Source organism: Motacilla alba, chromosome 2, assembly GCF_015832195.1.
Source record: "Motacilla alba alba isolate MOTALB_02 chromosome 2, Motacilla_alba_V1.0_pri, whole genome shotgun sequence".
In the NCBI taxonomy this organism is placed as follows: domain Eukaryota; kingdom Metazoa; phylum Chordata; class Aves; order Passeriformes; family Motacillidae; genus Motacilla; species Motacilla alba.
This window is the reverse complement of record NC_052017.1, coordinates 30708263-30722413: the sequence shown is the minus strand read 5'-3', so window position 1 is coordinate 30722413 and position 14151 is coordinate 30708263. Positions and strand designations below refer to the sequence as shown.

The 14151-nt window shown below is 40.0% G+C and overlaps 1 protein-coding gene across 8 annotated transcripts in view; it reads right to left on the bottom strand.

Moving 5' to 3' along the window:
- Positions 1–1389: 1389 nt before the first annotated feature.
- ABCB5 (ATP binding cassette subfamily B member 5) overlaps positions 1390–14151 on the bottom strand; it is a 57280-nt gene continuing 44518 nt past the window's right edge. For 4 of the 8 annotated variants that reach the window (XM_038127740.1, XM_038127738.1, XM_038127739.1 and 1 more), the window contains exons 20-29: positions 14041–14118; positions 13445–13528; positions 11312–11515; positions 10517–10617; positions 9100–9240; positions 8450–8606; positions 5998–6195; positions 4867–5073; positions 3766–3912; positions 3054–3251 (exon numbers count right to left, since the gene is read on the bottom strand). In XM_038127740.1, the coding sequence (XP_037983668.1) occupies positions 3054–3251; positions 3766–3912; positions 4867–5073; positions 5998–6195; positions 8450–8606; positions 9100–9240; positions 10517–10617; positions 11312–11515; positions 13445–13528; positions 14041–14118 (1515 nt within the window). Of the gene's footprint in view, positions 3252–3765; positions 3913–4866; positions 5074–5997; positions 6196–8449; positions 8607–9099; positions 9241–10516; positions 10618–11311; positions 11516–13444; positions 13529–14040; positions 14119–14151 lie in introns of those variants that run through there. The other 4 variants (XM_038127742.1, XM_038127743.1, XM_038127744.1 and 1 more) reach the window with 2 other exon arrangements.

Sequence of the window (14151 nt, the reverse complement as noted above, 5' to 3'; positions counted from 1 at the left end):
GGTAAAGAATATTTTCCTAATATCTGCTCTTAATCTACTTTCTCAGTTTAAAGCCTTGGCCTACCACTGCATGTCTTTGCAAAAAGTCCCTCTCCAGCTTTCTTGTTGGTCTCCCTTAGGTAAGCTGTTTCTTCTCCCTGGGCAGAGTGCCCATGGTTGCAGGCAGCAGATGAACCCTACACGGGGGCTGAGCTGGAGCATTGCTATAACAAAACCACACTTACTCAACCCCTTCTTCCCAGAAGAAACTCTGTTTGCCCCACACCCGGCAATGATGACAAGGAGGTAAAGAATAACCTTTGGGTCCTGGCCAGGCCCCCTCCTTGCTGCAGCAAAAACTAACCCTATCCTGGCCAGAAGCAGGACATATTCATAATGACATTTTTTTTTCTGAAATGTTTGCTCTGTGCTGCTTTATATTCCAGGTGTCAGAATTAAAAGTTTCCCCTAACCTTACACAAGTGTTGGTGCTCTCCAGACGTGCCCATAATATGATGAGGCACTGCTGGTGTCACTGGGGACTTCACCCCTAAAATGACTGCCACAAGGATAGGGGTGAAGGGAATATATTGGCCTAGGCTCAAGGAAACCAAAGGCGTCATTCATGACTAGAAGAGAAGCACTTAGCTCAGAAACTTGCTTAATGCCAGCACTCATCTAAGTCTTCTATGGAATTATTAAGATATGACTTGCCAGAAAAGAGAGCGAAGACTTCAGAGAAAGCATTCAGAAAGCTTTTTGAAGGAAAAAATGAGTGTTTACTTAGTGGAGCCAACAAATCCTCTGTCAAGGTTGATTCTTTTGATCTCTGTATCATATATAGGGCTTGGTGCTGAAATAGGTGCTTTTGACATACATTTCTCTCTTGATTTAGGTCTGCTTTTAATCAATTTGCAAGCTCTATGGGCATACCCAGCCATGAAGGTGACTCGGATGGTCTGAAATCAACTATCAGAGCATAGCATTTCTGATTAGTGCCTACAAGCTGAACATACCTATCTCTTCATATCTCTTGGAGTCAGTAAAGTCACCCAGGTCAGTCTGTGTGCTAGTGGGCAGGGACAGCAGTGTCGAGGGCCCGGGGGTCTGCCCTGCTCCTGCACAAGGTAGAGGGTTCCCTTCATGTCACCAAGGGCGCTCTCTGCTCATGGTGGCTCCGAGGCAGAACAAAAGAGCTATCAAAGCTGTTTACACCTCCTCAGCCCCTTGGCCATCGATGCAGCATCCTCAGATCCCTGAGGATCAGGCTGGCTGTTACAGACGTTGAAGTCTGGTAAGATCCTCAGAGTGGTGAGCTGTTTCCCACCTCCACTACTGGAAAGCTCCAAAAAAATGGAGACTGGTAATGGGAAAGGGAATTGGGCAAAAATTGTCCACTGCTAAGAAAAGTAGTGGTTACTTCCTTTTTTTATTTTCAATACTGAGAATCGAAATCTAGTGCTTGTAATTTTAACTACAGTGCAGAAACAAAACAGGAAAAAGGGAATAAATGTGAGCCCACATTAGATAATTGGGAATGTAATAAAGGTAGCAGTTCCATAGCATATGCCTATCACAAGAAAATTAAGAGATCACACAAGAGGGATGCCTGAATGAGTAAAAATTCCTCTTGAAACGGTCTCTGAGAAAAACTGTGAGGGAGAACAACTGTATTTATTTTGGCAAATCTGAGATCAGATTTTTTTTGTGTGTGTTTTATTTCCCTTGCAGATCCTGATACCGGAAAATAACTGAAATGAGCAAAGGAGATAGTAATTACTGTAAGTTTGTCTGCTACAATCTGGAAATTATAAAGTACTGCAGGTTGCTCCAGACTATAAATCCTAACCCAAAGCCACGTGCAAAGCCTTGGAAAATTGAAATGCTGCAATTGGGTTTAACCAGCCAAAAAACCCCAGCTGCTGAGTCACTCTGACTACACAGTACATATTCTTCAACAGTTAAAGGTTGTATTGCAGCACCCTGAGGAATATATCAGAGGAATGAAAAATTATTAAAGCGCATGTATAAACAAGCTTTGCCAACACTTAAAAAAATCTTTGAAATTGAGCATAGAATATTAAACTAATTTAGAATGGCAAAGGCCCTTTAAATTATCAAGTCCAAATGTTAACCTAACACTATCAGGTCCACTACTAAACCATCACCCTATGTACTATGCCTATTAAAAAGAAAGGAACTTATATTAAAAACAACTTTTCCTTTTTTATTTATCTTAAAGAAAAGCTGTTTACATGGCTGACAGGAATCCATTCCAATAGATGCCATCCTACCTCCCCACAAAACTTTTGAAATTATCTTGATGGATACAAAGAATGACTAAACTCTGTTAGGTCAGCATTTGAAAAATACTAAACAAAACAATGGTATCTTTTATGCAGTTTATTTTGATATGGAAATGTTGTAACTATTATAATTATTGTCTGAATTAGAGTATTGAATATCCAACAGTAATATGAGAAATGTGGCATAAAGAAGGGAAAAAAACCAAATCCATGCATCAACATCTTTCTCTTTAACGTAACTTTTTTTTGGAATTTCAGTTTTAGTGAGAACTGATAATCGCCTTTAACTAAAGAAGACTTTATGACTTCATCTGGCTGGTGAAGAAACTCAAAGAGCAATCACAAGCACCAGACTGTTGTTTATCCATGATGCTTAACAGCTGTCATACTCTGTTATCACCTTGGTCTATGGCAGCTGCTGTGGGCCAGGGTTGGGGGGACAGGGAGAGCAGGGTACTCACCTGAGCTGTGGGTGAGACTGCAGCAGGTCTGACCCTCCAGAGCATGTGACACACCAAACTGCTCAACACATTCAGTCCCTAGGACTCCTCTGCTCACCTTCTGTGACCCAGCACGGAGCATGCACTGCTCATCCCCATGGATGTGTGGGCCAAGGGCTACACTGGATACAGCAACCAGGCTGCAACACAGCTCCTGCTTGGTCAGCACAAGCACAGCCACAGTAATCCTCTGCAGAGATTTTAATGTCTTCCCATAAAAAAAACCCAAACCAAAATAAAAAAAAATACAACAATCCAGCAAGTAGTACTAATTAGAGACTTGTGCATTTACAAGGGCATAGTAGTGTCCTTCCTTGGCCAGCAGCTGGCTGTGGGTGCCCTGCTCGACCACCCTGCCGTTCTGGATCACCACGATGATGTCGGCTGTCTGCACGGTGGACAGGCGATGAGCAATGACGATGCAGGTCCGACCTTGCCGGGCGTTATCCAGAGCTTTCTGGACAATCTGTCCACAGAGAACACAGCAACACTGTTAGCACCTGAAAAGCCTTCCCTTGTCCTAGGAACTACCTTTCTCACTCTCTTATCACCTGAATACACGCCCTACAGATATACTTGTCCGTGCACATGGGAGACCTTTACTCAACAGGATTTCTCACTGAGGTCAGTGAGCCTGATCAAACAAATGTGAGACATGGAGGAGTGGGTTCTTGGGCTTCCAGCTTGGGTCAGAAGACAAATTCAGTATTTGCCATCAAATACATCTGATAGGAAGACAATTGAGGTGTATCAGATCAATGTGGAGTTTTATACTTAAAAGTTTCAGGTTTTTTTCTACTTTTTATTCAGTAAATATAAACATCTTTCTAGTATAGTTCAATTCAAACCTTTCAGGTGGAAAAGCTACTGTGATACACCTGACTCGTTTCACAACTGAGCATTTGTAGAATGTTTGCTTTAATTTATTCTACAGAAAGCAACTAGCCATGTACATAGTCATAGGTATTTCACATATTCACCTTTTCACTCTCAGTGTCAAGAGCAGAGGTAGCTTCATCCAGAAGCAGAACAGCAGGATTACGAACCAGAGCACGGGCAATTGCTATTCTTTGTTTCTGACCTCCAGAAAGTTGTGTCCCTTTCTCACCCACCCGTGTATTATATTTCTGGATGTTAAAAAAATAAAAAAGATCACCAATGAATACTTTCAGGGAAGGAAGATTAGAAAAATGAAATTTATTCACGGCTATAAAAGTTAAGCATTTTCATCTTGAAAGAAAGAATAGCACAAGTGGTTTTAACAAAGCTAAGGCTTTATAAACATCTCCAGTACAAGCAGTTATATATATATAAGCAGTTATATGCATATTCATACCCAGTCTGAAAATTTACTCCCTCAAAGGCTGGAATAGGTCTTGAAGGGTATCAGAGAGAGGCATCCAAAGAGCATATGATCATAAGATTAACTAACAATTTAATTCTTACTGACATATACACAAAGAATTTGGAGTTGCATTGCTTATGAATTAAGAATCTCAAACATTATTAGCAGTAATGAGAATGAAATATTTTTCAGCATTAGTGCCTCAGTTTCAGGTACCCAGAACCACAGTGAAAATAAGCTATCAAAGCATTTTTCCTTGTTAGAACCAAGTTCTTGTCAGGCATGAAGGTCAAATGCCATGCCATTCACTTTTGATTTACTGCCCCTTTGTATTTATTAAGAAAGACTCCCTGTGCATAACCATTCAGTTAGAAACAGACTACTTTATTTTACTAAAATTTTTTAAGAAAAATAAAATGTCTTTATCAGAGTAACTTGAAGAGCTTCTGCTGTCAAAGGAAAAATATAAAAAAAATTATTATGAGCACTTATACATAGAACATCCTCTCATTTCCCTCTTCTCACCCCTTCAAATATTGTGGGTTGCATACCACTGTAATTATGAAAACATTGGCTTTTTTTTTAACAAACTAAAAAGGATTAAGCTTGAAACACACTGACATTTAAAACATAAAGGCTATTCTATTAGGGAAAACAAAAGTGAGCATTGCCTTGATATCTCTACATCATTCCAAGTATATGATCTCACTGTGAAGAGAACATCACTGTCTCTTACCTCTGGCAGTTTTTCAATGAAGGCATGAATATTTGCTGCTTTAGCTGCTTCTTCAATTTCCTCCTGACTAACCACCCTACTGTTGTCTCCATATTGGATATTTTCAGCAATGCTGCAGTCAAACAAAATGGGCTCCTGTGACACCAGACCCAGCCTGGACCTCAGCCATTGTAAATGCAGAGATTTGGTATCAAATCCATCTGCTAGCTAGAAAAAGCAACAGAAACATGATGCCAAGCTGGCTACTGAACTCATCCACACACAGCTGCTGTAAACATGAAATGTGAATTCTAAGAGAAAGCCCATTATATATTATTTTACCTGATGTAATCAAGTAAATTTTTTGCATGATAAATGGAAAAGACCCAGCAGAACAGACTAAATATTTTCCTGCATTCATTTCTGATTTTTTGTTGTTTTGCTTCCGTTTGCTAGCAAGCAGAAACAACATGCAGGTAACAGGTTCTTGTGATCCTTCCAGCCATACTGACCACAAGAAGCACCAGGAAGCTTATGGGAAAGCTTCCCCCCTGCCCCTTAAGAAACTGAACACAACAATACATTTTCTCAGCTGCTGGCCTTTCGATCTTACAACCTCCAAAGGAGGTTTTATCCACATTTTATACTCATTAACAAGGGTTGCATCAAAAAGCCCATTGGGACCTCCTGATGGTGACACAATAATAATAACTATGTGAGATTACATTTGTGTTATCTGAAGCATGTATCTGTGTCCCTAATGTGTTAGTTCACATCAAGAAGAAAACTTACCCACTGACAAGCAAGATACATTAGTGTTATGCCTCTGTCTGACCAGGGTGTGAGAAGCCTTGGGGAGGAAATGCCAGACCTGGTCATTCCTTTCCCAGGCAAGACCTGTTACCTGAGGATGCACACTGCCAGCATGGATGCCACTGCTGGTACATGTGGGCAACTGCCCAGGGCAGGCAATGACTGGAGTTTGGGGGATTGTCTACAGATCCACTGGAGGCACAGCCTCTAACTCACACCTCTAAAAAAAGGCATCTCAACAGAGGGACTGCCAGGCTTGTCAAAAGCCTCTGAAACCTTGGCAGATAAAGAGTTCTGTAGATCTAAATATTATTAATAGCCACAGATGTCTATTCTTACCACTTGTCCTTCCACAGGGTCATAAAATCTCTCCAAGAGCTGAATGGACGTGCTTTTGCCACAGCCGCTGCTTCCTACTAATGCCAGAGTCTGTCCTTTTTTAACTTTCACATTGAGTCCTTGCAAAACCTGAACTTCTGGCCTTGTTGGATATACAAAATGGACATTTCTGAATTCAATGTTGCCTTCAAAATGGCTCTGAAAAGCAGTAGAGAGTTAACATGCTCATATTAACATTTATTAACAACTATAACAACACTTGTTAAGACTTGGTTATTAAAGTGAGAGATCCAAGAAAGTTTGGGAAGGGGTTTTCAAAAGTGCTTTTGAAATTCTTTTAAACGACATAGTGGACTGAGCATAGTATCACTAGTTATAGGATGATCTGTAAGTCATCTACATCCTAGAGAAGTCTTCTGCATCTCTTGTGTCTATTTTTCACTTCATCTTTGAAAAGAGTATCACAGAAGCACAGAATAAGCTGAGGTGGAAGGGACTCTGCAGGATCAGAGTCCAGCTCCTGGCCCTGCACAATGCCATCCCCAAGAATCACACCATGTGCCTGAGAGTGTTGTCCAAACACTGCTTGAACTCTGTCAGGCTTGGTGCTGTGACAACTTCCCTGGGGAGCCTGTGCCACTTCTCAACCACCCTCTTAAGAAAAGTAGAAAATATCCAGATTTTTAATTTCTAATACATTTAATCGAGATACTTCGACTTGTGATATAAACTGTATCATTTACTCTCCTCATCTTACCCTGCAGGTAGCACAATTTGAACAAATATAACACATGGTCAAAACCAGAGATTAAGATAGCAGAGCTAAATTCTTCAGTAGGTTATTCATGAGCACAAAGGACAAGCTGTGTTTAAAAAAGTAGCGATAGTTAATTAGACATCCTAGGCAGGCTGGTATTTAAGCACAAGTGGAAGAAAGGGGGAACATGCCAAGGCTGTCCTGTTCTTTGGGGTATGAGCCAGTCCCCTGTACATGCCAGCAGCACCACTAATATGATGCTCTCACAGAAAGTAATAACTTAATTTGATGGACTCAAACATTTGCTTTGCTTAAGTCATAGGCATCACTGGCAGTTAAGGCCAGTCTACAATAAAAATGTTTTCACTTAAGTTTTATTTTACTGGAGACCTTCTGCCAAGTCTGTCAATGTCTGTGTCAGAGAACCCTGGTTCAAGAAAATATGCAAGCATGCTCAGAACTTTAAAGGCTGAAAATCCTGTATATAAGCTTGAAGTTATAGAAAACTGGATTATGGCTTTCTGAGTAGGAGCTACTGTCTAAACCTACATGGGAAGTTAATTTTAAATTTAGATGAACCTGGATGTGCCATTGTAATCCTTCTAGAACATGTAAACTGAAAGCATTACATGCATGAATTTGAAAAGTGCTGAGGTCAGGCTCGTTAATGACAATTTTGGTTTAGAAGCAAGGCTCTTAGGGAAATGTTTGAGTGTTTTCTGATTTTTACTTTTCATTGGTTTTTGCTTGTTGTCTTTCGTCCCCCAACTTTAGAGCAAACTAAATTATTCATTAAGCTTGTTTTGACTTCACAAAGCACATTTTTAATTGTAAAAGTTTCCACAGATGGAATAGGATGTCTTTTGGCAAAGTGCCTGTCTGTAAAGGAGCTAATCTCTCTTATTTACGTAACAATTAGAAAAATGCATTAGTATTTTATTTCTCCTATAAACTCTTACAAAGACAAGAAAACTTTTATTGGAAGTGACATTATTAGTGTTTTCCTGAAGCCTTTCCACTGTGAGTCAGCAGAATGAAAAGTTTTTTTTTTTAATCATTTAGAGAAAAACTACCTTAAACGCCATACAGTTTTGTCTGAAACCCAGAAATAATATGGTCCCTAAATCAGTCAGTGCCACTATTTATATAGTGTCTGTCTTTTGACAGAACCATAGAATGGTTTGGATTGGATGGGGCCTTAAAAACCATCTTGTTCCAACCCCGCTGCCATGGGCAGTGGCACCTTTCACTGGACCAGACTGCTCAGAGATCCATCCAACCTGGCCTTGAACACCTCCAAGGATGGGATAGCCACAACTTCTCTGGGCAACTCATTCCATCCTCACAGGAAAGAATTTTTTTCTAGTATCTCATCTGAGTCTACTCTGTTTCAGTTTGAAGCCATTCCCCCTTGTTCCATCACTACATGCTCTTGTAACAAGTCCCTCTCCATCTTTCTTGTACGCTCCGTTCAGGCCAGAATTAGATCATCCTAATTCAGCATCCTTTAGTGACAGCCTAAGAAATAGGCACCTGTGAATACAATTGCTGACAATAATTACTAATTTAGTTTGTTGCAACATTTTTTCCTGTGAAAAAAAGAACACTCCTTCCAAAAAAATACACCCAAAACCCCCAAAAACCAGATCTCCAATATCCTGCCAATCTCCCATGCAAAATGACACCAACCCTTACCAATTTTTCACCTTGTTCACTGTAACTGTCAATTAGAGGTTTTCGGTCCAAAAGCTGAAAGATTCTTTGAGCTGACATTCGAGCTTTACCATAGTCTGGTGCCATGGAAGAAGACTGACCAACATTCATAGCTGCAAATATGACAGAAGAGAAGACTCTAAAAAGCAAAGGACAAAACGTGATTCATTCCAGGTAGAGCAATGCATTCTTTTCCTACTGCGTAAAACATACCTTCAGAATAAAGCTTTTTAGCATCTTTAGGTTATGATATTTCTGGAGTTCCTCACACTCCAAGATGTCATCCAGTACTAGGAAGGTCAGCTTGCTCCCATAGCTACTTTACAGCTGGACAGCAGTCTCATATCACTTTTCTTTTTAACACCCTCTGCCTGGAACGGACGTCAAAGGGCAAAGGCTTCTCCAGAGTAGATGTGCTGAGCTTGCTGCTCACTTTTGCTGTTTCACTGCCCAAAGGTGCACCTTTCCCCAGAACAGCCCTTATGCCCAAAGAAAAATTCCAACCAGACCGATTTCCTGGATTCCCATGCCCCAATTACCTCTGTAATTTGATAAAATAATTTGCATGCATTGAAATCACTACACTGTGTACTAATTTTGATCTTTTTTTATGTTTTATAAAGTATACTCACATAAAGACATTTTCAAAGTTGCTCAGACAATTAGCAATGAGCCATGCTCCAAATCTGAAGACTGCTGCATTAATAAAGTACTCTGAACATTGAGCTATTCCATAGGTAAATCCATAGAAAGGGGCTTTTCTCAGAGATTTTCTGATAAAAGAAGAGACTTTCCATAAATGACTTGTAAAAGAGACACAACAGACACTAGTTGGGGGATAGCCAGACTTCTGGAGTAAAATCTTCAAGCCATCCAGCTCACCCCTAAAACCACAACAAATTAGCCCACAACACACACACTCAAACAATCCTTCTCAGACCCTAAGAACCTCTGGCTGCAGGACACAGAACTATCCCTAGGACAGAAAGAAATGAAAACCTTGAACCTCAGTTATGTTAAATTGAATCCGCTTCCTTTGCTTTTATAGCAGGACAAGTCACTAGAGCAGTTAGTTAAAATGAAATAAGTTAACAACTACCTCATATGACCCATTTTATTAGAAAATAAGCAGGCTTAAGCCTGGCCTGAGAGCTGCCTGCAGGCTTCCACCAGCTCATCCCATCTGAGCAGAGCATGGACACATTGCTGGGTATCCCCACTAGAATTTAGACTATGCCACTATTTCTCAATCTATCCCTCTGGAAGGGTTTCATTTTGTGTAGCTAATTGAACACACACCAAATAAGAATCTGGTGAACTCTCTGTCCTCATTGTTTAGGATGCTCTCTGAGGAAGAGGAAATCTCCTTTCTAGTTTGAGCTGTAAATCAGAGCTGTGACAGTCCAAGCAAGCATCCTGCCCAAATCTGGGCTCTTAGCAGTTCACCAGACATTGAACTGTACAACGATTTTCGCTGAGGACAGATTGTACACTACATAATTTTCAATCCCTTCTTTTACATTAGAAGCAATTTAGATTTTGGGCTATTTTATTTAAATAAAATGGAGTTAGAAACATCTGGCAACTGTAGGGATTCAACTGCATTTCAGCAGAGAAAAGCCAGTGGGATGTCGTGGATCAAACAAGGGAAATGTATGAAGTTCTTTTTAAGGTTTCAAAGTCATATGAGGGGAATAAAACTTGTTTATGCTATAAGGGGTGTGGTGGAACTGTCAGTTCCTAAGTTAAGTAGCATCAGTGCAATACACTAATATGGAGTGAACATATATCCTATATTGTAGGCAAACATAATATTCTGTAACACATATGCAAAGAATGCAGCTTCTAAAGTGTTTGCATAATGAAAGACAAATCCTGCAAATGTTTTTTTCACTTTACACTTAATAATGTATATTAAAATATAGAGACTATACAAATTCCAAAGCTACATGAACAGTTATTGATATTCTTCCCAGTCTTCTGGGTTTCAAGAAAGGTATTTACAGTAAATCTGAGAGACTAAAGTGCCAAGTAAAGAAAAAAACCCACCTATACGTATGATTCAAACAAGCAACATATTTTTCATAAAATGCTTCTTCCTTGGTCAGTGAAGCTACAGTTCTTATGTTTTCAACGGATTCTGTTGAAATCTAAACAAAGAGATTAAACAAATAAGAGGTAATCTCTTACAACTGCAATCTGCAAGGTATCTTCTGAACACTTGATTTCTTCTCTAGCATTTATTATTTTAAATCAGAACATTCTTGTTTAAAAGTAGGGATAAAGGTGAAGAAAAGTCCTAAGCAATGAAATTATTCATCAGCAGTGTCTTCCCTAACCCATGGGTTGTGGCCCTCATGAATTAAACCAAATTTAATAAAATGGGGACAAGCACTAGTCATCTGGACACAGCTTGCTCTTTTTCATGGACTACTTCTGTCTCCTGGAAGAGCACTATCAGGTGAGTGAAGGCAGTACCCTGAAACTCTTGAGCACATTGATGGCTTGCCTTTATGACAGAATAGGAAGGTATCAATGTTGCAACACATCTGGCTGCAGCAGAGCAGTGCAGAGCCACGTTGCTCACCCTAGGTACCAGTGCTGGGGCTGCTTCTGCTGCAGCTGCCACTGCCCACAAATCCACTATGGAGGCTTTCAAATGCATTTTTATACCCTAATTTGCAGATTGTGTTATCAGCGTTTTGCTTTTCTTGAAGATACATAAACATTCCTCTCAATACCCTTCGTTTATCTTGGACACTTGAGTCAGCTATATTATAACTACAATGTTGTCCTTAAAAGTGATCTCACACAGAACTCTGTAGTTAAAACTGAAGAACTTACTCTTCCAGCCTCTTCCAAAGCTTTTTGATCTTCTGCAGCATGACCAGACATAGAGCTGGCATTCACAGCATTTGCACCAACAATGAAAGGAATGCAGGCCAGGATAAGCAAAGTTAGCTGCCAGCCATATACAAACGCAATAATGATGGCAGTCACAAGGGTAAAGACAGTCATAGTCATCAGCGCAAGTCGGCTTCCAGTTGCCTAAGAAAACCCCAGAAACCCACCAAATATATGTAATTAGATTTTAAATTTTTGTTGCCTAAATTACAACTTCAAATTGCTGTAATCAAGGCCAAAGGTTTGGCTGGAAAATGAAACCATGTGCGATCACATGTGGGCATTATGCACCAATTTCTGTAACCATTCCTAGAGATTCCTCACACCTGCCAGCATTCAGGCCTTCAAGAGGTATTAATGTGGTCTAGAGAGTTGGACATGACAGTTGTTTAATGAAATGTATTTGGGACTTCACACTCTACCCAAGGTAGAGAAAATTGTGACCACTGTGACAGTACGGCAAGCTGGCAATTCGATGTCCAGCAGTAGGCAAGAGTGGCTTGGTTCTAACAGCAGCCAACCACTGAGACCCTCCACACTAACAGTGGTGAAAAATATTCATCCTCAGCTTCTTACATTGCTGCACTTGAGGTTGTGTTCTTAGAGAAAAGAACTCTGAATTTTGCCACCCTGCAGAAATGTTTTATCTCAGTGGGATAATGAGTAGGAAAGACTAACTCTGACTGAAGAATTTTCATCTCCTCCCAGCCTGTATAACCTTTTCACCAAAAACTTTTTTTAAATGAGAGTTGATTAGCATCCAGCATCAGGGTGGGCTCTGATCTGCAGAAAGAACTTCTGCAAATAGTCCTGCGGAAATAGTTCATCTTCCAGACCTTGGCGTGATGGTAAAAACAAAAACCCTTGGGTGGGAAGCAAATACTCTTATTTCTTTTTCAAAGGGTTTCCTGCCCTGAAAAGACTTTTCTTGTTCAATAAATTTAAAATATTAACAATTAAACCAATGCCAAGGTGAATTGTTGCCATATGTTTTAGGGGTTGCACATAAAGATGGATTTGGAAACTTCAACCAGTGCAGCATGAGGCATGATACTGACTTACTGACATCTGGTACTCCAGACATCACAACAGCTCTGGAGATCCATTCATGCCTCAGCTGTTTTTTGTAGTTAGGAAACTGTGTGCACCCCTCCTTTTTACTGCCCTGACAGGGTGATAGACTTCATTGCCACTGAAGCAAACAAACTTTAAAAGATGAAGATGACCAAATTTTGTCGAAGACTATTTCATCCCTGCAAGCCCACAATGAAGGAGGGCTGGAGAGAAACAAAAACCTATGGAGACTGAAAAATGTAGAGATTAAAGGATTAGTGATGTACAAATATGAGGGGGTAAAAAATACACTACTAAACCTTTCCCCACAAGCCCTGCAGTGATTTGCTTTTCCCCGCAAAGAGAAGGAAAGAAACAGAAATGTTTGTCAGACTGTCAGGCTCTGCGGATGAGGTGAGAAGTTGAAGTAACTGTGCGGAATTTGTCATTCTCTTACCAGTGTCCAGTGGCCACCTCTCTTATACCAGCTTCTTGAGTAGTTCTCTTCCTTGGCCATTGCCCTCTGTGGCACTTTTTAATTGTGCTGGTCTATTTCTTACTGTTTGTGAAGCACATTTTGTGGCAATGGGAAGAAGAATTCTCCTCACTGAGGTGAGTAAGGGCTTGTATCCCCTGCAAATGCAACCTCTTTGTGGCATTCAGGTGACACCCATAAGATGGTGTAAAAACCTAGGGTCCAGTGACTGTGGTCCAAGCATATATGCAGATTTCACTTTGCACAGTGAGATGGTCTACAGTTATTATATATTTAGCTTAAAGACTTGCAGGGAGGTACATGAAAGGTACATGAACATCTGCTGGATTTTTGATAGTTGTAAATTACCAGCTGAGAAACCATTTCCAATATGTCTGCAGCATGCTATGTAAAGGCACCTACCAGTGTGTGGGGTAGATTTCCTGCTTTGTTTTCTGAAATAATCTTGGAGTTCCTTGCCAATTGCAATTAATATTTGTAAGGAAAAAGATATTTGAAAAATACACATAAAAGAATCAACATACGCCTTTGACTTGGGAAGCATCTGTAGCAAGACGAGTTAGCAGAACACCAACAGCATTTTTCTGGTCATCATACCATCCAATCTCCTGCAAGAAAAGATACTGATTTTTGTTTCAAAAATTACATGAAAGTACAAAATAGGATGCCTAACTGAATATTCCCCCTGTATAGTCAGCATTTCCAAGTAAATGAAAAGAAAATGCTTAAAAAATAATATTCTTTTGTGGACATCTAATTGCTCATAATCAAAGTGTTCTTGGCTATGATGTTTTCCTGAACATGCCTATTTAGAAACTTTTATTATAGCTCACATTAATTTAGACATTCCTTGGTCCTGAAGAGGTTAACTATTCTCTTACAAATTACCTATCCCATCAGCTACAGATTCATATAATATTCTGAGTTGGAAGGGACCCACAAGGATTTGTACATACAGAAAGGAAAGGAAGCTTTTTTTATTTGCAAAGACTATGGTAGGGTTCTTTTTTCTTCCAATCACTAGTTTACTGTCTTCTGGTCCCTTTCAGATGTTTCTACAAACACACAGGCTCTTGTCCACACCCATTTCTCTCTTGATATCCTAACTGCTTATTCATACCTGCTGAAGTAATGCTCTGAAGGACAAAGAGCGCAGTCTCATTGTTAAGGTTTCCCCAGACTTCCCAAACATGAATCCCTGGGGGAGGAAAATCAGTCACATTTTCTCATC